Source organism: Nerophis lumbriciformis, linkage group LG15, assembly GCF_033978685.3.
Source record: "Nerophis lumbriciformis linkage group LG15, RoL_Nlum_v2.1, whole genome shotgun sequence".
In the NCBI taxonomy this organism is placed as follows: domain Eukaryota; kingdom Metazoa; phylum Chordata; class Actinopteri; order Syngnathiformes; family Syngnathidae; genus Nerophis; species Nerophis lumbriciformis.
In genome coordinates, this window is record NC_084562.2 from 32,683,667 (window position 1) to 32,708,431 (window position 24,765).

General features: G+C 42.5%; 1 protein-coding gene across 2 annotated transcripts in view; it reads right to left on the minus strand.

The window, feature by feature from the left end:
• Positions 1–24,765, minus strand: part of LOC133616052 (Golgi apparatus protein 1-like) — a 139,847-nt gene that overhangs the window by 22,109 nt on the left and 92,973 nt on the right. For both annotated transcript variants that reach the window (XM_061975070.1, XM_061975069.1), the window contains 5 exons: positions 21,084–21,221; positions 20,829–20,915; positions 20,685–20,747; positions 7,230–7,343; positions 1,598–1,686 (listed from right to left, as the gene is read on the minus strand). In XM_061975070.1, the coding sequence (XP_061831054.1) occupies positions 1,598–1,686; positions 7,230–7,343; positions 20,685–20,747; positions 20,829–20,915; positions 21,084–21,221 (491 nt within the window). The remainder of the gene's footprint in view (positions 1–1,597; positions 1,687–7,229; positions 7,344–20,684; positions 20,748–20,828; positions 20,916–21,083; positions 21,222–24,765) is intronic.

Here is a 24,765-nt window from a genome sequence, read left to right on the forward strand (position 1 = left end):
TCCATCCTGCAATGGCGCCCCATAATACACCTGCTGTGATCCTGTTTTTATGTTTTTATTAATTCTATTTTAATTATTTATTTTTTATCATGTTCTGTTTGTGTTGTGTTGTGTTTGCTCGGTACTCGTTTTATCTTTTAACCTGCTCATTGTACAGCACTTTGGCTACCCCTGTGGTAAATTTTAAATGTGCTCTATAAATAAAGTTGATTTGATTTGATTTGATTTGACTTTCACCACAATGTTTACAAAAGCTTCCCTCCTCGATGGCTCCACATCCGTTTCCTTCCACCGGCTTCAAGCATGCATTAAATTGATTGTTCTGGAGCCACAAATTGTTGAACTTGCACTTACCCATTTTAAGTCATTCGGCTTTGCTGTGGGCTTTCGTTAAGTTTTCTCCGCTGCTATGCTAAGCTGTAACAATCCAACGCTACACTAACTGATGGTGCGCGATCAATTGTGACCGGGCAGCACAGGTAGCCTACTTTTACCGTTTTGTAGTTACGTTATAGCGTCCTCAAAAATCAAAACATTTAAAAGCAAGACTGAAGTTTATGCATGTTTCAATTACCGGTAAAAGTAACGTTAATAGATTTTTAAGACCTTTAAAAATCATATGTAAGACCTTAATGAGATTTAGGAGAATTTTTGAAAATTTTAAGGCAGTTCAATTCCAAATTGTTAGATTTAAGTCGTTGTTGTTTTTTTAGAACGCTTTATTGGCGGAAGAGAGCAAATCCAATTACCTCCATTGTTAGCAGACTTTTGCTAAAAAAAGAAAAACATATGTGTGCTTGTCTCACATAAGGGTTGTTAATGGAGAAGTAAAAAAGTGAAAATGATTGCTATTAGTTAGCAGCATTCCAGGAAATGCTTAGTGGAGATTAACTACACTTATGTAGATACACTTCATCTTCGACATCATCAACTACACATAACATTGGTGAGCCTTTGGTGTAAGCAATGTGGAATTATAACGCAGGACACACAATACTAACATAGTTAATGGTCGTAGCTCAAGTTGACTAACTTTTGGCAAAACAACTTACGCCCGTGGTTTCACCACGTGGAAGCTAAGATCTAACTTAAAGGAATTACCCAGGATGTGACGAAATATTTCCACGTAGTTGCTGTGTTTTAGTGGCTAGCAATGATGCTTGAAGGATCCTCCGGGCTACCAGTGAGTAATCTACAGTAGAACACACTCAAGGCTACTATATTGGGTGATATGAGTGTAAAGATGACAATATTGCTGTTATTTCATGTTTAGAGGACTCTGGTTATGTGAAAACAACATATTTAGAAGGTTGTAAACAGTTTTTTATGCTCTATGAAGAGATTTGATTTAATATTCCGACTTCGCGGAAATTCGTTTACCAAGCAAATAGGAAGCAAATAGATAAACAAGGGATGATTGTACAGTATAGTACAATACAAAACAATAATAAAACAATCTTTATACATAAGATAAAGCGTTGAAAAAAAAGGAATTTAATAAATAATCAATGAATAAAAGAGTAAAAGCTGAAATAAACATTGTACGGCAATAAATAGGTATAGGATATATGATACCTTAGGAGAGTTTTGCACTTACTTCTTTTTGATGTTTGGGCACAAGCGAAGAACATCCTCCTTGCAAGCCATCTTGAATTTGTAAGAAAAGCGGAAATCTTTCATCTGGATCTTTACATTTAGAAAAAAAAGACTTTGTGTTAGACATAACACATTAAAACTCTGCCATAACCTTGACCATCTGTGGGTTTATATTCAAGAAACACACTTAAGGAAATAGCACCTTTTATCATGCTAATACATACTAATTAACTACACTCATTTTGGGGAGTAAAAGCACTAAATGATGGGTTTCCCCACAAAAAGTTTATCTGTGAATATGCGGGGATCTACTTTATAGGAATCCAATGCATTTAAATATAATGTACAGTGGGGCAAAAAAGTATTTAGTCAGCCACCGATTGTGCAAGTTCTCCCACTTAAAATGATGACAGAGGTCTGTAATTTTCATCATAGGTACACTTCAACTGTGAGAGACAGAATGTGAAAAGAAAATCCAGGAATTCCCATTGTAGGAATTTTAAATAATTTATTTGTAAATTATGGTGGAAAATAAGTATTTGGTCACTTCAAACAAGGAAGATCTCTGGCTCTCACAGACCTGTAACTTCTTTAAGAAGCTCTTCTGTCCTCCACTCGTTACCTGTATTAAAGGGACCTGTTTGAACTTGTTATCTGTATAAAAGACACCTGTCCACAGCCTCAAACAGTCAGACTCCAAACTCCACTATGGCCAAGACCAAAGAGCTGTCGAAGGACACCAGGAAAAGAATTGTAGACCTGCACCAGACTGTGAAGAGTGAATCTACAATAGGCAAGCAGCTTGGTGTGAAAAAATCAACTGTGGGAGCAATTATCAGAAAATGGAAGACATACAAGACCACTGATAATCTCCCTCGATCTGGGGCTCCACGCAAGATCTCATCCCGTGGGGTCAAAATGATCATCAGAACGGTGAGCAAAAATCCCAGAACCACACGGGGGCACCTGGTCAATGACCTGCAGAGAGCTGGGACCAAAGTAACAAAGGTTACCATCAGTAACACACTACGCCGACAGGGAATCAAATCCTGCAGTGCCAGCCGTGTCCCCCTGCTTAAGCCAGTGCATGTCCAGGCCCGTCTGAAGTTTGCCAGAGAGCACATGGATGATACAGCAGAGGATTGGGAGAATGTCATGTGGTCAGATGAAACCAAAATAGAACTTTTTGGTATAAACTCAACTCGTCGTGTTTGGAGGAAGAAGAATACTGAGTTGCATCCCAAGAACACCATACCTACTGTGAAGCATGGGGGTGGAAACATCATGCTTTGGGGCTGTTTTTCTGCTAAGGGGACAGGCCGACTGATCCGTGTTAAGGAAAGAATGAATGGGGCCATGTATCGTGAGATTTTGAGCCAAAACCTCCTTCCATCAGTGAGAGCTTTGAAGATGAAACGTGGCTGGGTCTTCCAGCATGACAATGATCCCAAACACAACGCCCGGGCAACGAAGGAGTGGCTCCGTAAGAAGCATTTGAAAGTCCTGGAGTGGCCTAGCCAGTCTCCAGACCTCAACCCCATAGAAAATCTGTGGAGGGAGTTGAAAGTCTGTGTTGCTCGGCGACAGCCCCAAAACATCACTGCTCTCGAGAAGATCTGCATGGAGGAATGGGCCAAAATACCAGCTACTGTGTGTGCAAACCTGGTAAAGACCTATAGTAATCGTTTGACCTCTGTTATTGCCAACAAAGGTTATATTACAAAGCATTGAGTTGAATTTTTGTTATTGACCAAATACTTATTTGCCACCATAATTTACAAATAAATTCTTTAAAAATCGTACAATGTGAATTCCTGGATTTTTTTTTCACATTCTGTCTCTCACAGTTGAAGTGTACCTATGATGAAAATTACAGACCTCTGTCATCATTTTAAGTGGGAGAACTTGCACAATCGTGGCTGACTAAATACTTTTTTGCCCCACTGTATATGGTGTGATGCTTCAAACAGAGTAGGTCATCAATTTTATTATTCTATTGCACACAAACACACACAAAAAATCCACTTTGAATCCACTACAAGTAAAATTCCCTTAAACAAGAATATACTGTACATATAGCAAAAACAGAATTACTACAGGCCCTATTCTCCCACGTGCATGAGTGATTAAAGCTGCGTAATTATGCGGATTCTGTCCATGCAGAATTCTCCCCCTCATCTTAAGTCTACGCTGCGCGCCTTCATCCAAGATGTGCGCTTCGGGTGGAGCAACCCTTAAATGTGGGTGTTCCCAGTAGAATCTGGATTTTCCCTTAATTCTCAAATTTAAAGTGTTATCTTTATGGATTTCAATGACATTCGCAAGTGTTAAGAAAACTCCATGTTCCATTTTTTTCACACAGCCAATAAAAAAAGGCATTAAGGAGAAGTCCCCCTCATTAGTTATGATCATAACTTAAGCACTTGTGCCTAATTTACGCGGGGTGGGAGTGTTTGCAGTCTGGATGGGAGAATAAGAAGCGTGCTTAACATTAAGCGCGTAAAAAAAACAAACAGGAGAATAGGACTCTAGGTGCCGATATACAGAGGTGTGGACTCGAGTCACATGACTTGGACTCGAGTCAGACTCGAGTCATGAATTTGATGACTTTAGACTCGACTTGACAAAATGTAAAAAGACTTGCAACTCGACTTCGACTTTAACATCAATGACTTGTGACTTCACTTGGACTTGAGCCTTTTGAATTGACATGACTTGACATGACTTGCTACTTTCCCCAAAACCCAAAGATGAAAAAGTTATTCGGGAGCGCTCCGTATTTTTCATTGTGTACTTGTCTATCAGCGTTGCGTGTGTCAGCTGGTGTGCTCTCAGTACAACAGCCAATCAAATTAGATCTACTTTGTTTTCATCACACAGCATTCATCCAATCAAATTGCAGGACAACCAACGAAGAAGACATGTCCAAACCACACGCCAGTGAACAAAAAATGATACCTAAAATAATTTTGTTTGGGTATAAAAATTACGAGGTGGTCAACACAAAACGGTTTGCAGTATGCAACACATGCGGTTCGAAAATTACTGATGGAGAGGCAACAACTTCCAACTTCGTCCGGCATTTGAAGTTGCACAAAGAACGGTAAGTTTTGAATGTAAGATAACGTTTATTGGCTAAGTAACGTGACTTTTATTTGCTGTGTAGTTAAATCAGTGAGGCTGTAAACTCACTGCTAACGTTATAACGTTATTGCAAACACGGGAATCTGTTGCAGTTCACTACCTTATTCATACTTTTTGTTCAGTGATTTTTTTTTAAGCAGGGTTACGTTAGTCAATATATCACACGTAACGTTAGACGGCGGTCAGCAGCACCGCGTATTTTAGCCACCTAAAAAAAGACAAAAATAGTAAAATAAAGGTCAGTTAAAATGTATACTATATTATGAATATGTGTACCGTTTTAGCTAGCTTTCTGACATACTGTTGGTTGTTTACCTCAGTGGTCCCCAACCACCGGGCCGCGGCCCGGTACTGGTCCGTGGATCGATTGGTATCGGGCCTCACAAGAAATAATTTTTATTTTTTTTATTTTTTTAATTAAATCAACATAAAAAACAAAATATACACTTACAAGTAGTGCACCAACCCAAAACAACTCTCTCCCCCCTTTTGTTCTGGGCATTGAACATGAAGACTCTTCCTTCACTGTTCCGAGTGGCCATGAGAGTCTTGGCAGTGCCTGCCTCCAGTGCTCCAGTGGAGCGAGTTTTCAGCCATGGTGGCATCATACTACGCCCCCATCGAGCACAAATGACTGACAGACTCTTGGCTAATTTGGTCTTTTGCAAATGCAATGCAGCATAGGGCCCTGACATATAAAAAGTACAACTTTTTTGTTATGTTCACGTATATGTCATGTTTTTTCAATGTTAACACTTTTGTACAAATAAGTACATTTGCACTTTATTTTTCAATGTGTTTGTTCTGTAAAGGAATGAGTTAATGTTTAAAATGACTGGTTAATAGTGCTATTATAAAGTGCAATGTCAGCACAATTTTCTTTCCTGCAATTTAAAATGCACTTGTTTTAATAAATAAATACAGCGTTTGAAAAGCATACACAATCTGTGTTAATATATTAGTCTGTGGTTAAAAGGACTTGAAAGGACTCGAAACTCAAAATGCAGGACTTAGGACTTGACTTGAGACTTTCCAGTCTTGACTTTGGACTTGACTCGGGGCTTGCCTGTCTTGACTCGGGACTTGACTCGGACTTGAGGGCAAAGACTTGAGACTTACTTGTGACTTGCAAAACAATGACTTGGTCCCACCTCTGCCGATATAACATACCCTCCTTTCTTAAGAGAAACTACTGTATTTGACCATTCTTTTCCCAGTGCCATCCTGTTCAATCATTTCCTATCAATTTCAAGTGTTTTAACTTTAATGAGAATATATATTTATATATTTTTTTATCTCTGCCGAAATATGCAGGGCTTTGGCAAGCAGGAGTAGGTTGCTAATGGAATTTTTTTTACAGGAAAAAAGTCCATTATTTTCAAATGCAAATGTTGACAGGTATGAGACATACACTATATTGCTAAAAGTATTTGGCCACCTGCCTTTACTCACATATGAACTTGAAGTGCCATCCAATGGAATTGTCCAAAATGTTTTGGTATCCTAGAGCATTCAAAGTTCCTTTCCCTGGAACTAAGGGGCCAAGCCCAACTCCTGAAAAACCAACCCCACACCATAATTCCTCCTCCACCAAATTTCACAATCGGCACAATGCAGTCCGAAATGTAGCGTTCTCCTGGCAACCTCCAAACCCAGACTGGTCCATCAGATTGCCAGATGGAAAAGCATGATTCATCAGTCCAGAGAAGGTGTCTCCACTGCTCCAGAGTCCAGTGGCGACGTGCTTTACACCACTGCATCCCACGCCTTGAATTGGACTTGGTGATGTATGGCTTAGATGCAGCTGCTCAGCCAAGGAAACCCATTCCATGAAGCTCTCTGCGTACTGTACGTGGGCTAATTGGAAGGTGACATGAAGTTTGGAGCTCTGTAGCAACTGACTGTGCAGAAAGTCTTTGCACTATGCGCTTAAGCATCTGCTGACTCCTCTCTGTCAGTTTACATGGCCTACCACTTGGTGGCGGAGTTGCTGTTGTTCCCAAACTCTTCACTTTTCTTAAAATAAAGTTGACTTTGGAATATTTAGGAGCAAAGAAAACAGTCTCCATGCCTAAGTGCTTGATTCTATACACTGGGCCAAGTGATTAGGACATCTGATTCTCATCTTTTGGATGGGTGGCCAAATACTTTTGGCAATATAGTGTATCTACTGCCAGTGCACAATATTATGTGTAGTATAGATAAACTATTTATTTTTCAAATCAGACTGAAAAGAAAAACAAACATCCTCGTAAAAGTTACACCCTTGATTCAACAGCTCATATATTATCTAAAAAGTGTAAGCCTTAAATTCAAAATGCCTTTTTGTAAATAGGACCAGAACAGTAAACCTTCTCCATTGTCCAAAGACAGTAATGAGTGATCCCTCAGTTAGAGATGATCGCATAGTCTGTTTGACACAAACCTTTTAGGTCCTAAACGTACACCATGCACAGATTAATAAATACATGACAAAGTAGAAAACTTACCAGCTGGAAGTGTGTCACACCAACGGAACACTTATCGTTCATTTCCTTTTGATGTTTGTTCTGAACCAAACACTCCATAAGATCACCGTTGTCAATTTGGTTGTCTGCCAAATCCTTGCCAGACACACAGAAATCTTTTTTACAATCCTCCAAACAACATAGCATTGTTATTTTCTACATTTTAAAAATCCAAAAGGTTTATGGAGTGATAATGATGACAGAAAACTAATCTAACTCTTCTTTACTGCTCCACTCTAGTTGTTAAATTGTAGACTGAAAACGCAATACCAGTGTATACCTTACCAATTAACAGTGGTACCTCGACTTACAAGTTTTTGGGAGCCCTCTCTCGGCTTGGTATGTTTTAGGTCAGTGTTTTCAACCACTGTGCCGCGGACTCGTGCCGTGAGATACAGTCTGGTGTGCCGTGGGAGATTATGTAATTTCACCTAATTGGGTTAAAAACCTTTTTTGCAAACCAGTAATTATAATCCGCAAATGTGCCGTTGTTGAGTGTCTGTGCTGTCTAGAGCTCGGCAGAGTAACCGTGTAATACTCTTCCATTACAGTAGGTGGCAGCAGGTAGCTAATTGCTTTGTAGATGTCGGGAACATGGTTTGTCGTGATCACAATATGCGGGAGGCAGTGTGTAGGTAAAAAGGTATCTAACACTTAAACCAAAAATAAACAAAAGGCGAGTGCCGCTAAGTGCCGCTAAGAAAAGGCATTGAAGCTTAGGGATGGCTGTGCAAACTGAATCGCAAAATGGATCACATCATGGAGAAGTTTGCTGAGAAGAAGAATTTAATTGAATTTGAGAGGAACCAGCATGGACAAATAGAGCAGGCAAGTCATTGTTTTTGACTGCTCGAGGAAAACAACATCCTAATCTACAATTTGACTCCCTTGAATGGCCTTGACGCTATCAGGAACAGGCTGTTCTGAAAAACACCCCCTAGGACACCTCAACGATGGGACGCATTTGACCTCCCTTTTTCTCAACAACACCTGGTGTCGAACTTTGAGATCGGCCCCAGTCCACAAAAACATTTCAACATCACACCCAAGTTAATTGGGCATACATGCAAGCACCCGCCCCTTCCTCAACCAACGCCTTCATCACTGCTTAATTCCTGGGGTTATGGATGGCTTGTAGCGCTTTATAGCAGCAGGCCGGCCTAGAGGGCCCCAAATCCCCCCCCCCCTGTTGCAAGTTGTTGTGATTATATGTAACATGTTTATGTGTGCTATGCTATGTGAGGTTTTTTCCCTTGGAGTCAGTCTGGACCCCCTCCCGAGGGTCCAGCCTTAGACTGATATTTTTTACTCTTCCCCCCTATCCCAATATCACCTATTTCCCACCTTTTTTAAGGAGCGCCGTAAGTGGCTGATCTGTTGGCGGTTCCGTCTTGTCTCCCTGTAACGTATGTCTGCTCTTAGTGGGACTGTGCCAAAAAGGAAATTTCAGTTCTTATGTGTCTTGAACATGTTATGGACAATAATAAAGCATCTTGAAATCTTGAAAGCGAAACTAAAACTGAACTGACTGCAAAGTAAACAAAAACAGAATGCTGGACAACAGCAAAGACTTACAACGTGTGGAGCAGACGGCGTCCACAAAGTACATCCGTACATGACATGACAATCAACAATGTCCCCACAAAGAAGGATAGCGTCCGCACAACTTAAATAGTCTTGATTGTGAAAACAAAGCAGGTGTGGGGAATAGCGTTCGAAGAAGACATAAAACTGCAACAGAAAAATACCAACAAAAGAGGAAAAGACACCAAAATAGGAGCACTGCACAAGAACTAAAACACTACACACAGGAAAACACCAAAGAACTCAAAATAAGTCACGGAGTGATGTGACATGTCGTGACCAGAGGTGGGTAGAGTAGCCAGAAATTGTACTCAAGTAAGAGTACTGTTACTTTAGAGATTTATTACTCAAGTAAAAGTAAGGAGTAGTCACCCAAATTTACTTGAGTAAAAGTAAAAAGTATGTTGTGAAAAAACTACTCAAGTACTGAGTAACTGATGAGTAACATACACACTCATATCATATCATATATATATATATATATGTATGTGTGGGGAAAAAAAATCACAAGACTATTTCATCTCTACAGGCCTGTTTCATGAGGGGGGTACCCTCAATCGTCAGGAGATTTTAATGGGAGCATTCGCATACCATGGTTTATATAGGGCACAGAGTGGGTGGGTACAGGCTGGCCTAGGGGCGTGGTGATTGGCTCATGTGTTACCTAGGAGGTGTTTCCGTCTATGGCGGCATGTTGTTACAATTTCGCTGCGCTTGTTGAGGGATGACAGGTCTGGACGGTAAATAATAAACAGTTTCTCTTTCAAGCATAGGTTGCATCTTTTATTACCACTATTGTAAGGTGTGCTGGATGCAAGAATTTGCCATGTTATTGAATATTCAACATTATTGTCTTTGAGGTCCCAAATGTGTTTGCTGAGTTCTGTGGTATTTCGCAGGTTTTTGTTCCTGAAAGAAGCCTTGTGGTTGTTCCATCTGGTTTTGAATTCACCCTCGGTTAATCCTACATAATCCTGCGAAAATACCACAGAACTCAGCAAACACATTTGGGACCTCAAAGACAATAATGTTGAATATTCAATAACATGGCAAATTCTTGCATCCAGCACACCTTACAATAGTGGTAATAAAAGATGCAACCTATGCTTGAAAGAGAAACTGTTTATTATTTACCGTCCAGACCTGTCATCCCTCAACAAGCGCAGCGAAATTGTAACAACATGCCGCCATAGACGGAAACACCTCCTAGGTAACACATGAGCCAATCACCACGCCCCTAGGCCAGCCTGTACCCACCCACTCTGTGCCCTATATAAACCATGGTATGCGAATGCTCCCATTAAAATCTCCTGACGATTGAGGGTACCCCCCCCTCATGAAACAGGCCTGTAGAGATGAAATAGTCTTGTGATTTTTTTTTTCCCCACACATACATATATTGCGCTCTACTACGGTATCGAGCACTATTTTTTGGATAACCTTATTAAGACATATATATATATATATATATATATATATATATATATATATATATATATATATACATACATACATATACATTGATATATACAGTATATAATTTATAAGTATTTATTTTGCTGTTTTTGTTTACATGTTAAAGGTGTTTTAATGAATATACATGCATGTTTAACATATAGATTCCTTTCTTTAATGAAGACTAGAATATAAGTTGGTGTATTACCTGATTCTGATGACTTGCGTTGATTGTAATCAGACAGTCGTGATGATAACGTCCACGTTTTCAAATGCAGGAGAAGAAACGTTCCTCCTTTCTGTCTAATACCACATGAAAGTGGTGGGTTTTTGGCATCCTATTTGTCCAGCTTCCATATTCGTTTTTATACACTTTACAAGAAATATATTGGCGTCAAACTCCGTAGCTTGCTAGCTTGTTTACGCTGGCTTTTGGAGACTCTTGTTTTGAAAGCGCAGGCTCGATGGCGCGGCACTTTTATTGTGAAGACAGGAACGTCCTCATGTGCGGTCAGTCTTGAGGCTTTTGACGGTACGGTTGAAATAAAACAAGTATCTTTTTTCCTTCACACTTTTGATTGATTGATTGGAACTTTTATTATTAGATTGCACAGTGCAGTACACATTCCGTACAATTGACCACTAAATGGTAACATCCCAATAAGTTTTTCAACTTGTTTAAGTCAGGTCATGTGACCGCCTGGCTCTGTTTGATTGGTCCAACGTCACCAGTGACTGCATCTGATTGGTGGAACGAAGTGAAACGTCACCAGTAAGGCAGGCACTTTGAAGGTCTGTCTGACAGACCAAAACAAACAAAGCGTGCATTAACAGATCGATAAAAATTAGTAGCGAGCTGAATGTAGATAAAAGTAGCGGAGTAAAAGTAGCGTTCCTTCTCTATAAATATACTTAAGTAAAAGTAAAAGTATGTTGCATTAAAACTACTCTTAGAAGTACAATTTATCCCAAAAGTTACTCAAGTAGATGTAACGGAGTAAATGTAGCGCGTTACTACCCACCTCTGGTCGTGACAATACTTAGAGACAAGAGCTATAGTGATGCATGGTTGGTTATGGTTTGAATTCATATCCAACAATTGCGAGAAAGACTTTTTATTGTCAATATCGGCTACTGAGTTTCATTTTTTTATGTTTTCTACTGGTGGTGTGCCTCGGAATTTTTCAATGAAAAAAATGTGCCTTGGCTCTGAAAAGGTTGAAAAACACTGCTTTAGGTTGTGAGCAAACATTAAGGTTATGAGCCTTCCCACTGCTACAGTAGTTGGTATGATGAATGTCATAGTAAACCATGTAAGATCTGACAAAACATATGATGTCTCACTCGCTAGCATTGGCTTGTAGCTCATTAGAGGGGAGAAACTCTTTCATCTACACCAGGGAACAGTTGTTAGCGGCACCAGTTATTAGCATCCATCTAACGGACCCGGCGCTAACTAACCAGATCCCGGAAGAGCTAAAAAGGACTAATGGAGGTGCTCGTGCCTGTCGAGGGAAAGGGAGACGCTCGAGACAGAAGAGGGCTGAAGCGAGGAGGGAGAGAAGGAGATATAAACCATATCTTCCTTCCGTCGTCATGGGTAACGTGCAGTCTCTGGCAAATAAAATGGATGAGTTGTCGGTGCTTGCCGCTAGTCAGAAATAATATCGTGAGTGTAGCCTAATGTGTTTTACTGAGACGTGGCTGCACGACGATGTTCCGGATAGTAACGTCTTTATAAACGGGTTTCAAACGGTGCGCGCTGACCTGGAGCGAACCAACGGCAAGCGTAAAGTAGGGGGGCTTGCTTTGTTTATTAATAAGAAATATTGTCATCCCGGTCATATCACAATAAAAGAGCGCCACTGTGACCCGAATATAGAGATGTTAGCTGTAGGACTCAGACCATATTATTTGCCCAGGGAGATTCCGCATGTTATCATGATGGCAGTATACAGGTAAAAGCCAGTAAATTAGAATATTTTGAAAAATTTGATTTATTTCAGTAATTGCATTCAAAAGGTGTAACTTGTACATTATATTTATTCATTGCACACAGACTGATGCATTCAAATGTTTATTTCATTTAATTTTGATGATTTGAAGTGGCAACAAATGAAAATCCAAAATTCTGTGTGTCACAAAATTAGAATATTGTGTAAGGCTAATACAAAAAAGGGATTTTTAGAAATGTTGGCCAACTGAAAAGTATGAAAATGAAAAATATGAGCATGTACAATACTCAATACTTGGTTGGAGCTCCTTTTGCCTCAATTACTGCGTTAATGCGGCGTGGCATGGAGTCGATGAGTTTCTGGCACTGCTCAGGTGTTATGAGAGCCCAGGTTGCTCTGATAGTGGCCTTCAACTCTTCTGCGTTTTTGGGTCTGGCATTCTGCATCTTCCTTTTCACAATACCCCACAGATTTTCTATGGGGCTAAGGTCAGGGGAGTTGGCGGGCCAATTTAGAACAGAAATACCATGGTCCGTAAACCAGGCACGGGTAGATTTTGCGCTGTGTGCAGGCGCCAAGTCCTGTTGGAACTTGAAATCTCCATCTCCATAGAGCAGGTCAGCAGCAGGAAGCATGAAGTGCTCTAAAACTTGCTGGTAGACGGCTGCGTTGACCCTGGATCTCAGGAAACAGAGTGGACCGACACCAGCAGATGACATGGCACCCCAAACCATCACTGATGGTGGAAACTTTACACTAGACTTCAGGCAACATGGATCCTGTGCCTCTCCTGTCTTCCTCCAGACTCTGGGACCTCGATTTCCAAAGGAAATGCAAAATTTGCATGGTTGGGTGATGGTTTGGGGTGCCATGTCATCTGCTGGTGTCGGTCCACTCTGTTTCCTGAGATCCAGGGTCAACGCAGCCGTCTACCAGCAAGTTTTAGAGCACTTCATGCTTCCTGCTGCTGACCTGCTCTATGGAGATGGAGATTTCAAGTTCCAACAGGACTTGGCGCCTGCACACAGCGCAAAATCTACCCGTGCCTGGTTTACGGACTATGGTATTTCTGTTCTAAATTGGCCCGCCAACTCCCCTGACCTTAGCCCCATAGAAAATCTGTGGGGTATTGTGAAAAGGAAGATGCAGAATGCCAGACCCAAAAACGCAGAAGAGTTGAAGGCCACTATCAGAGCAACCTGGGCTCTCATAACACCTGAGCAGTGCCAGAAACTCATCGACTCCATGCCACGCCGCATTAACGCAGTAATTGAGGCAAAAGGAGCTCCAACCAAGTATTGAGTATTGTACATGCTCATATTTTTCATTTTCATACTTTTCAGTTGGCCAACATTTCTAAAAATCCCTTTTTTGTATTAGCCTTAAGTAATATTCTAATTTTGTGACACACGGAATTTTGGATTTTCATTTGTTGCCACTTCAAATCATCAAAATTAAATGAAATAAACATTTGAATGCATCAGTCTGTGTGCAATGAATAAATATAATGTACAAGTTACACCTTTTGAATGCAATTACTGAAATAAATCAAGTTTTTCAAAATATTCTAATTTACTGGCTTTTACCTGTACATTCCCCCCTCTGCTAACGCTGCAGCTGCCAGTGACGTCATCCACAGCTCGAAAGCCAGACTACAAACCAAGCACCCGAAAGCGCTCATCCTCATCTCGGGGGATTTTAACCATGCTACTATGGACAAATCACTACCCAACTTCACTCAGTATGTCAGCTGCCACACCAGAGGAAATAAGATCCTGGACCTGCTGTACGCAAACATCAAGGATGCGTATAGCTCCTTACCACTACCAGAGCTGGGCCGGTCAGACCACAACCTTGTTTACCTCAACCCCTGTTATGTGCCTCTGATCAAAAGACAGCCTGTGACCAAACAAACAGTGAGATGGTGGTCAGAAGGGGTCCAAGAGACACTACAGGGCTGTTTTGAGGTAACTGACTGGCAGGTGCTCATGGAGCCTCATGGAAAGGACATAGACGGGCTCAGAGAGTGCATCACAGACTATATCAACTTCTATGTTGACTCAAATGTCCCATCAAGGACGGTCACCTGCTACCCAAACAACAAGCCGTGGGTGACCAAGGACATCAAAGCCCTACTGAATGAGAAGAAGAGGGCATTCAATGCTGGTAACAGGGAGGAGGTGAAAAGAGTTCAGGGGCTGCTGAAGACCAAACTCAGGGAGGCCAAGGAGAACTACAGAAGAAAGCTGGAAGGGAAGCTGAAGGACAACAACATGAAGGCGGTTTGGATAGGTATGCAGCCCATCACCGGCCTCAAACCGGTGGGGGGTAGGGGTGGACGGAGACAAAGAGAGGGCCAATGAACTAAACCAGTTCTTTAACAGGTTTGACCCAGTGGCTCCGACAAGCTCCTGCCCCCCCCCAAGACATGTCAGCTGGCCCCCTGACAACCTCAGCGAATCAATCCATGCCCCCTCCCCTCCTCACAGCCCCCCAACTCCAATGACTACCTCCCCCCACTTAACACCTCACCCTCAGCTTGATGACACCCCTCCCCCAACAACCAGAGACCCCCCCAGTGTGTCTGTCTGCAGAACAGGTGAATGCACAGCTAAATAAGCTACAAACAGGCAAGGCCGCGGGTCCTGACGGTGTGAGCCCCAGGGTGCTCAAAGCCTGCGCCCCACAGCTGTGTGGTGTGCTCCAGCACATCTTCAACATGAGCCTTAGGCTGCAGAAAGTCCCCACACTGTGGAAAACCTCATGCGTGGTCCCCATCCCCTAGTGCACGCGACCCAGCACGTCGAAGGGCTACAGGCCGGTGGCTCTAACCTCCCATGTAATGAAGGCCAAGGAGAGGTTGGTTCTGGAACAACTCCGCCCTACAGTGAAGCACCACCTGGACCCACTCCAATTCGCCTACCAGCCCCGACTGGGAATAGAGGACGCAGTCATCTACCTACTGAACCGAGCCCACATCCACCTAGACAAGCCTGCGAGCAGTGTGAGGGTCATGTTTTTTGACTTCTCCAGTGCTTTCAATACCATACGGCCTGGACTACTGGGTGTGAAGTTGGAGACGATGCAGGTGGAGGCCCCTTGGTGTCCTGGGTTGTTGATTACCTGACTGACAGACCACAGTACGTGCGACTGCAGGACTGTGTGTCTGACAGGCTGGTCAGCAACACCGGGGCCCCGCAGGGCACAGTCCTCTCCCCCTTCTACTTCGCCATCTACACCACAGATTTCCACTATCACTCAGAGTCCTGCCACCTTCAGAAGTTTTCTGATGACTCTTCGATAGTGGGGTGTATTGAGGATGGTGATGATGAGGAATACAGGGCACTTGTGGAGGACTTTGTCACATGGTGTGGAAAGAACCACCTCCAGCTCAATGTGACGAAGACCAAGGAGCTGGTTGTGGACCTGGGAAGGAGGAGGAGTACTCCGGCGACCCCTGTTTCCATCAGGAGGGTCGATGTGGACATGGTTGAGGATTATAAATAACTCGGTGTACACATCGACAACAAGCTGAATGGGTCAAAACACGCTGAGGCACAGAGCCGCCTCTACTTCCTCAGGAGGCTAGGATCCTTCAACGTCTGTACAAAGATGTTGAAGATGTTCTACGAGTTGGTGGTGGCGGGCGCCTTCTTGTACGCCGTGGCTTGCTGAGGCAGCGGGCTGAGAGCGAGGGACGCAAACAGACTGGACAAGTTGGTAGAGAAGGCCAGTAACGTGGTGGGAGTGGAGCTAGACTCTCTGGCGGTGGTGTCAGAGAGGAGAAGTCTAGCAAAACTCCTAGCCATTATGGACAACACCTCCCACCCACTACACTCGGACCTTGCGGAGAGAATGAACACGTTCAGTGGAAGGCTCAGACTCCCAAAATGCAACACGGAACGACACAGGAGGTCCTTCATACCGACAGCCATCAGACTGTATAATGCACATGTTCCTTGACTGCACTTAAATGTAGAGTATATGTACAATATAGTTATATTATTTATATATTATATTATTTATAATTATTATTGTCTATTGTGAGCGAACTGTGGTGCTGAATTTCCCCCCGGGATCAATAAAGTACTTTCTATTTTATTCTATTCTATTCTATTACTGTAGCTTGTAGCCGATCGATAGCAAGCAAGACATAATCTTTTATTCATATATACTTTCATTGAATCAAAGACTTCAAAGATTATTTATTGACCAGAAAGAAATCATTGAAACACGTGAGGGTAGCTGACTTGGCGTAGCAGTACGAGTGTAGCACTTTACAATCTGCACATTACTAACGCTGAATAAGTCGAAAAGGCCACCCAAAGGCGTTAAGATAATCGCTAAATGGAGGACATTTATCCATGACAATATGGAAAAGTTAGATACCGATGCATTACTTTATCAAAATACTGTAGTTGTTCTTAGTACATTCTATAGTATTGTTTTTGATAAGCAATGTCCCGACACAACTTTTTTTACTTACGATATGAACATCAGATTGGGACACATCTACTTTTGATACAACATAATCTTGAAGTTTGTTTTTCTTATTCAAAAGCATGGTACATGTTAAAATAGTGTTGTTTTTGGGGGCCCAGCACCGATTAATTTGATTTCAATTCATTTAAATGAGGACCATTGATTTGAGAATTATTTTGGGTTACAAGCTCCGTCAGAGAACCAATTAACTCCTTAGCCGAGGTACCCCTGTTTTAATATTACTCACCCTGCCCTAAGAAGGTCAAGCAAATTTTATCCATCCATCCATCCATCTTCTTCCGCTTATCCGAGGTCGGGTCGCGGGGGCAGCAGCCTAAGCAGGGAAGCCCAGACTTCCCTCTCCCCAGCCACTTCGTCCAGCTCTTCCTGTGGGACCCCGAGGCGTTCCCAGGCCAGCCGGGAGACATAGTCTTCCCAATGTGTCCTGGGTCTTCCCCGCGGCCTCCTACCAGTCGGACGTGCCCTAAACACCTCCCTAGGGAGGCGTTCGGGTGGCATCCTGACCAGATGCCCGAACCACCTCATCTGGCTCCTCTCGATGTGGAGGAGCAGCGGCTTTACTTTGAGCTCCTCCCGGATGGCAGAGCTTCTCACCCTATCTCTAAGGGAGAGCCCCGCCACCCGGCGGAGGAAACTCATTTCGGCCGCTTGTACCCGTGATCTTGTCCTTTTGGTCATAACCCAAAGCTCATGACCATAGGTGAGGATGGGAACGCAGATCGACCGGTAAATTGAGAGCTTTGCCTTCCGGCTCAGCTCCTTCTTCACCACAACGGATCGATACAGCGTCCGCATTACTGAAGACGCCGCACCGATCCGCCTGTCAATCTCACGATCCACTCTTCTCTCACTCGTGAACAAGACTCCGAGGTACTTGAACTCCTCCACTTGGGGCAAGATCTCTTCCCCAACCCGGAGATGGCACTCCACCCTTTTCCGGGCGAGAACCATGGACTCGGACTTGGAGGTGCTGATTCTCATCCCAGTCGCTTCACACTCAGCTGCGAACCGATCCAGTGAGAGCTGAAGATCCTGGCCAGATGAAGCCATCAGGACCACATCATCTGCAAAAAGCAGAGACCTAATCCTGCAGCCACCAAACCAGATCCCCTCAACGCCTTGACTGCGCCTAGAAATTCTGTCCATAAAAGTTATGAACAGAATCGGTGACAAAGGGCAGCCTTGGCGGAGTCCAACCCTCACTGGAAACGTGTCCGACTTACTACCGGCAATGCGGACCAAGCTCTGGCACTGATCATACAGGGAGCGGACTGCCACAATCAGACAGTCCGATACCCCATACTCTCTGAGCACTCCCCACAGGACTTCCCGAGGGACACGGTCGAATGCCTTCTCCAAGTCCACAAAACACATGTAGACTGGTTGGGCAAACTCCCATGCACCCTCAAGGACCCTGCCGAGAGTATAGAGCTGGTCCACAGTTCCACGACCAGGACGAAAACCACACTGTTCCTCCTGAATCCGAGGTTCGACTATCCGGCGTAGCAAATTTTATTTCATTTTAATTATATTTTCTTTACACCATCAAATTTCAAGAGAAGTAATTTAAGGATACCTTTTGTATAGAACATGTCTGTACTTTGACCTTTTTTAAACAAATTAAATGTTACTACTCTAAATTGAATGGTAGCATGTTATTTATATCCTTACAATTTCCCATCTGTTCTCTCTTGCATGCGAAAGAACGATTGCATTGGTTAAATTATCTTAATTCAGATTTTTCAGGTTATTTTGAAGTGTTTGTATTGCATTATATTTGGAAGGTTTTTAAAATGTAACTCTGGAGGAGCGATCGCAACACATTTGACTTTAATATGTGCATGCAAATTTTTCTTAAGTGTTCGTTAGCCAAAACCCTCTCAACCCACACACATGCTAGCTAGATATACAGATGCACGCACAGGTGCTGACTACAGTTGTTGGCTACAGTGCACAAATTATATGCGCACAGTGCAGACAACTGTAATGTGATTGTTCCACAGGTGCACACACAGGTGGAACAATCACATTACAGTCGTCTGCACTGTGCACGTTAGAGATGCGCGGTTTGCGGACACAACCGCGGAGTCCGCGGATTATCCGCGGATCGGGCGGATGAAATTAAAAAAAATAAGATTTTATGCGATGAGGTGGCGACTTGTCCAGGGTGTACCCCGCCTTCCGCCCGATTGTAGCTGAGATTGGCTCCAGCGCCCCCCGCGACCCCAAAAGGGAATAAGCGGTAGAAAATGGATGGATGGAAGATTTTATCCGCGCGCGGGTCGGGTCGGGTGGATTAATTAGATATATATATATATATATTATTATTATTTTTTTTTTTTTGCGGGTGGCAGTTAAACCAATTGGTAAATATATATACATAGTTAAATGTTGTTACCCACATACGAAAAACGAGCAGGCACCTGCTGCATATGCCACAACAGAAGAAAAGAAAAGAAAAGAGATGGACACTTTTACGGAGCGGAGAAGGGACGCCTCGCCGGGGTCCGGGACCGAGGCCCCTTCCCCCGAGAGGGCCCCACCGGGAGCCGTAGCTGAGGCGATCCGCGAGAAGGGCCCGACGCACGTCCAGGGTCACTACCGCGCCCACCGCACCGACACCCCGCCTCGTCCGCCTTCGCCGCGGCCGGCGTCACGCGCAGCAGGTAAGCAGCTTACCTGCCCGCCACCCCCGTGGCCGGGGGCTTGTAACAGGGGTCACTCCGCGCGCTCCGCCCGCGCAGCTTACCTGCCCGCCACCCCTGTTGCCGGGGGCGCGTAACAGGGGTCACTCCGCGCGCAGTGCGCTCACGAAAGGGGTGGGGCTCACCCTGGTTGATATAGAGAGCAGGACGGTGGCCATGGAAGTCGGAACCCACTAAGGAGTGTGTAACAACCCACCTGCCGAATCAACTAGCCCTGAAAATGGATGGCGCTGGAGCGTCGGGCCCATATACCCGTCCGTCGCCGGCAGCGAGACGCGCTTGGAGGTGCGCTTAGCGCGGCTCCCATATGATTGCGCACTGGTGTGCGTCTGGGTCGTGACAGCGTGGCACGCGAAAGTCTGTGCTGCGTTGGATCAGTCTCCTTTCTTTAACAGGCAAAAGCTTTATAACCTCAGTGAGGTTATAAAGCGTGCGCACCAAACACGAAGCAAGGCCATGGTGCAGGAGAACAAAGGACTTCTTTCATTTAAGGTTTGTGATAAACCATCAAACTCATTCGTTAAAAGGACTCTATAGTAATATAAAGCGAATTTTTCTGGACATTATCATGCAAGAAAAGTATATTTTTGGGACCGCGATCACCGCGTAATGATTTTTAAAGGTTGCATGACAAACATTTAACTGTCCCATGTGATCAGCCAGTGCGATTGGAAATCCATGCTCAATTATTGCCTCCGTAAATAAAACTTCGGCATTCATCACATCCAAAGAATCTGTTTGGGCGACGAAAAACGTTGAAAGTTTTCCACTTGTATCGCTAGCAACGGCATTAGACTTGTGTTTTTTTGTCCCAACGTGGTCTTTTACATCCCTAATTCCTCCGTGTCCGATCGAAAAATCTTGTCTGCACAAGGTGCAATTCGCGTAGTTTTCACCCTTTTTTTTTTTTTTAATTAATGAAAAACCCGGAATAGGTTGATGAAAACCGTACGAATTACGGGAAAACCGGAGTAGTTGGCAGGCTCACTAATGCCTTGCATCATCTATATTAGATCGGGCGGATGGCGGGCGGGTGCAGTTCTGATCAAACGTTACATCGGGTGGATGGCGGATGGTTGACGACTTTCTGACGCGGTTGCGGATGAAATAAATTGCCTATCCGCGCATCTCTAGTGCACGTATAATTTGTGCACTGTAAACAACAATAACAAACACTGTCAAACAGATGTTTGTCAGTGTGTGTGTGTGTGTGTGTGTGTGTAAAATATTCTTACATGGCAGTGGACCTGGATCATGGGTTCACACGCTCTGATTAGCAGTGCATCTATTTGGATGTCCTGATTGAGACAGCAACATGAAAAGGGATTAATGTATGATTCCACGATATTAGCTGAGTGATAACATTGTTAGACTCGGACCTCTGATTCTAACTCTGTCAGGTTGCCCACAACTTCCCTGCAGGCAGACACCAGGTCCTCTAAGTGCTCCTGCAAACACTCCAGCTCCTGTAAACAAACACTAATCAACCTATTTTCTGTGTGGAATCACCTTGAGCAAGAATGTACAGTGCAGTATGTGCTATGCATGAGATATTAACTCCAAAGAGGTGCAGAGATTTGTATCACCCTTCAATATCATCATAGGATTGTATCACCATCGCTCCGTTATCTGACCTGTCCAGTGTCCGTCTTCTCGCTGCACCACTTTCCAAGGTCCGTCATGCAGCGCTTCTGCAGCTCAGGATCCAGCTTTACATCTAGCGCCCTCTGGTGGAGAATCCGCTGAACCTCCATTTTGCAGTCCCGAGATAACTGCATAAACACATACACACGTTTAAACAAGGGAAACCCACAACGCGATTTACTTACTTAAAATTTTCACTCCAAAGTATTCAACTCTCATTCATTTGCAAAGTGTATTAACTTACAGTATTTTCCAATAGACTAACAAAACAAAACACACTTAACAGCTAAACAAATCATATATTACAAATGATCAATGTTCCCTCTTATTCAGGGGTGTCAAACTCATTTTAGATGGGGGGTCACATGGAGAAAAATCTACTCCCAAGTGGGCCGGACTGGTAAAATCACGGCACTTATAACTTAAAAATAAAGACAACTTCAGATTGTTTTCTTTGTTTGAAAATAGACCAAGCACATTCTGAAAATGTACAAATCATAATGTTTTTTTTTTTTTTTTTTTTTTTTTTACACTTACATGTTGTGGTTAATAGCAGAGGTGTGGACTCGAGTCACATGACTTGGACTCGAGTCAGACTCGAGTCATGAATTTGATGACTTTAGACTCGACTTGACAAAATGTAAAAAGACTTGCAACTCGACTTAGACTTTAACATCAATGACTTGTGACTTCACTTGGACTTGAGCCTTTTGAATTGACATGACTTGACATGACTTGCTACTTTCCCCAAAACCCAAAGATGAAAAAGTTATTCGGGAGCGCTCCGTATTTTTCATTGTGTACTTGTCGTCAGCTGGTGTGGTCTCAGTACAACAGCCAATCAAATTAGATCTACTTTGTTTTCATCACACAGCATTCATCCAATCAAATTGCAGGACAACCAACGAAGAAGACATGTCCAAACCACACGCCAGTGAACAAAAAATGATACCTAAAATAATTTCGTTTGGGTATAAAAATTACGAGGTGGTCAACACAAAACGGTTTGCAGTATGCAACACATGCGGTTCGAAAATGACTGATGGAGAGGCAACAACTTCCAACTTCGTCCGGCATTTGAAGTTGCACAAAGAACGGTAAGTTTTGAATGTAAGATAACGTTTATTGGCTAAGTAACGTGACTTTTATTTGCTGTGTAGTTAAATCAGTGAGGCTGTAAACTCACTGCTAACGTTATAACGTTATTGCAAACACGGGAATCTGTTGCAGTTCACTACCTTATTCATACTTTTTGTTCAGTGATTTTTTTAAGCAGGGTTACGTTAGTCAATATATCACACGTAACGTTAGACGGCGGTCAGCAGCACCGCGTATTTTAGCCACCTAAAAAAAGACAAAAATAGTAAAATAAAGGTCAGTTAAAATGTATACTATATTATGAATATGTGTACCGTTTTAGCTAGCTTTCTGACATACTGTTGGTTGTTTACCTCAGTGGTCCCCAACCACCGGGCCGCGGCCCGGTCCTGGTCCGTGGATCGATTGGTATCGGGCCGCACAAGAAATATATATATATATATTTTTTTATTAAATCAACATAAAAAACACAAGATACACTTACAAGTAGTGCACCAACACAAAAAAACTCTCTCCCCCTTTTGTTCTGGGCATTGAACATGAAGACTCTTCCTTCACTGTTCCAAGTGGCCATGAGAGTCTTGGCAGTGCCTGCCTCCAGTGCTCCAGTGGAGCGAGTTTTCAGCCATGGTGGCATCATACTACGCCCCCATCGTGCACAAATGACTGACAGACTCTTGGCTAATTTGGTCTTTTGCAAATGCAATGCAGCATAGGGCCCTGACATATAAAAAGTACAACTTTTTTGTTATGTTCACGTATATGTCATGTTTTTTCAATGTTAACACTTTTGTACAAATAAGTACATTTGCACTTTATTTTTCAATGTGTTTGTTCTGTAAAGGAATGAGTTAATGTTTAAAATGACTGGTTAATAGTGCTATTATAAAGTGCAATGTCAGCACAATTTTCTTTCCTGCAATTTAAAATGCACTTGTTTTAATAAATAAATACAGCGTTTGAAAAGCATACACAATCTGTGTTAATATATTAGTCTGTGGTTAAAAGGACTTGAAAGGACTCGAAACTCAAAATGCAGGACTTAGGACTTGACTTGAGACTTTCCAGTCTTGACTTTGGACTTGACTCGGGGCTTGCCTGTCTTGACTCGGGACTTGACTCGGACTTGAGGGCAAAGACTTGAGACTTACTTGTGACTTGCAAAACAATGACTTGGTCCCACCTCTGGTTAATAGTATTCTATCTTTATTTGTCGTTATTTATGCTTTCTGAATACATTATGTGATAATGTTCATCAGTCAACTCCATCCATCCATCCATCCATTTTCTACCGCTTGTCCCTTTCGGGGTCGCTGGAGCCTGCATTCAACTCATTGGTGTTAATTTTCACACTATCAAGATAAAAAAATTATATCAAAATCAAATGTAGTTTGCTAATTTTCCTCGATTGGTGCACTAATCATGTTTTTTTGTTTTTGTTTTTTTTAACATATGTAGCATAATCTACAAAGATACAAATAATTGCTATTGCGACATCTAGTGCACACATTTAGAACAGCTGTTTCTTTCATTTAAAAATTTCGGCTCATTTTTATACTTAGCAAACTCATCCCGCGGGCCGAATAAAACCTGTTTGCGGGCCTAATCCGGCCCTCGGGCCGTATGTTTGACACCCCTGCTCTAATTTTTCATGTATGTGAGCAAACGCAAAAACACCCTGAGCATTCAGTGGAATACAGACGTGCACAATGTGGTCATACATCTATCTCAAACCTGACATAACAATTTAAATGTCTTATTGTTATATTCAAATGACAGTAGTCATTTTCATGAGATTATTTTCTAATATAAGTGATTTGGCCCACTTAAATATTGTTTTTTTTTATCAGCTATGTACTATAGTATTTTATGCCTGGGTGGGGGTCATGCTTTGGAAAGATTGTGTAGCCCTTTTAGTGATCACATTTAGTTCCCCTTAAAACATTCACATGTTGCATGAGATTAAGTGTACATTCCTGTAACTTTCTGTCTGTCAAATAAATATTTCCATTAGCAATTCTGTAATTTAGTAACATCATTTCATGATTATTTTCCAAAAAATAACATGATTAATACATGACAGTAGAATAAGCACACATCTGATTGAAAAGCCATAGTGTAACGACCTGTAATATACAGGTAAAAGCCAGTAAATTAGAATATTTTGAAAAACTTGATTTATTTCAGTAATTGCATTCAAAAGGTGTAACTTGTACATTATATTTATTCATTGCACACAGACTGATGCATTCAAATGTTTATTTCATTTAATTTTGATGATTTGAAGTGGCAACAAATGAAAATCCAAAATTCCGTGTGTCACAAAATTAGAATATAACTTAAGGCTAATACAAAAAAGGGATTTTTAGAAATGTTGGCCAACTGAAAAGTATGAAAATGAAAAATATGAGCATGTACAATACTCAATACTTGGTTGGAGCTCCTTTTGCCTCAATTACTGCGTTAATGCGGCGTGGCATGGAGTCGATGAGTTTCTGGCACTGCTCAGGTGTTATGAGAGCCCAGGTTGCTCTGATAGTGGCCTTCAACTCTTCTGCGTTTTTGGGTCTGGCA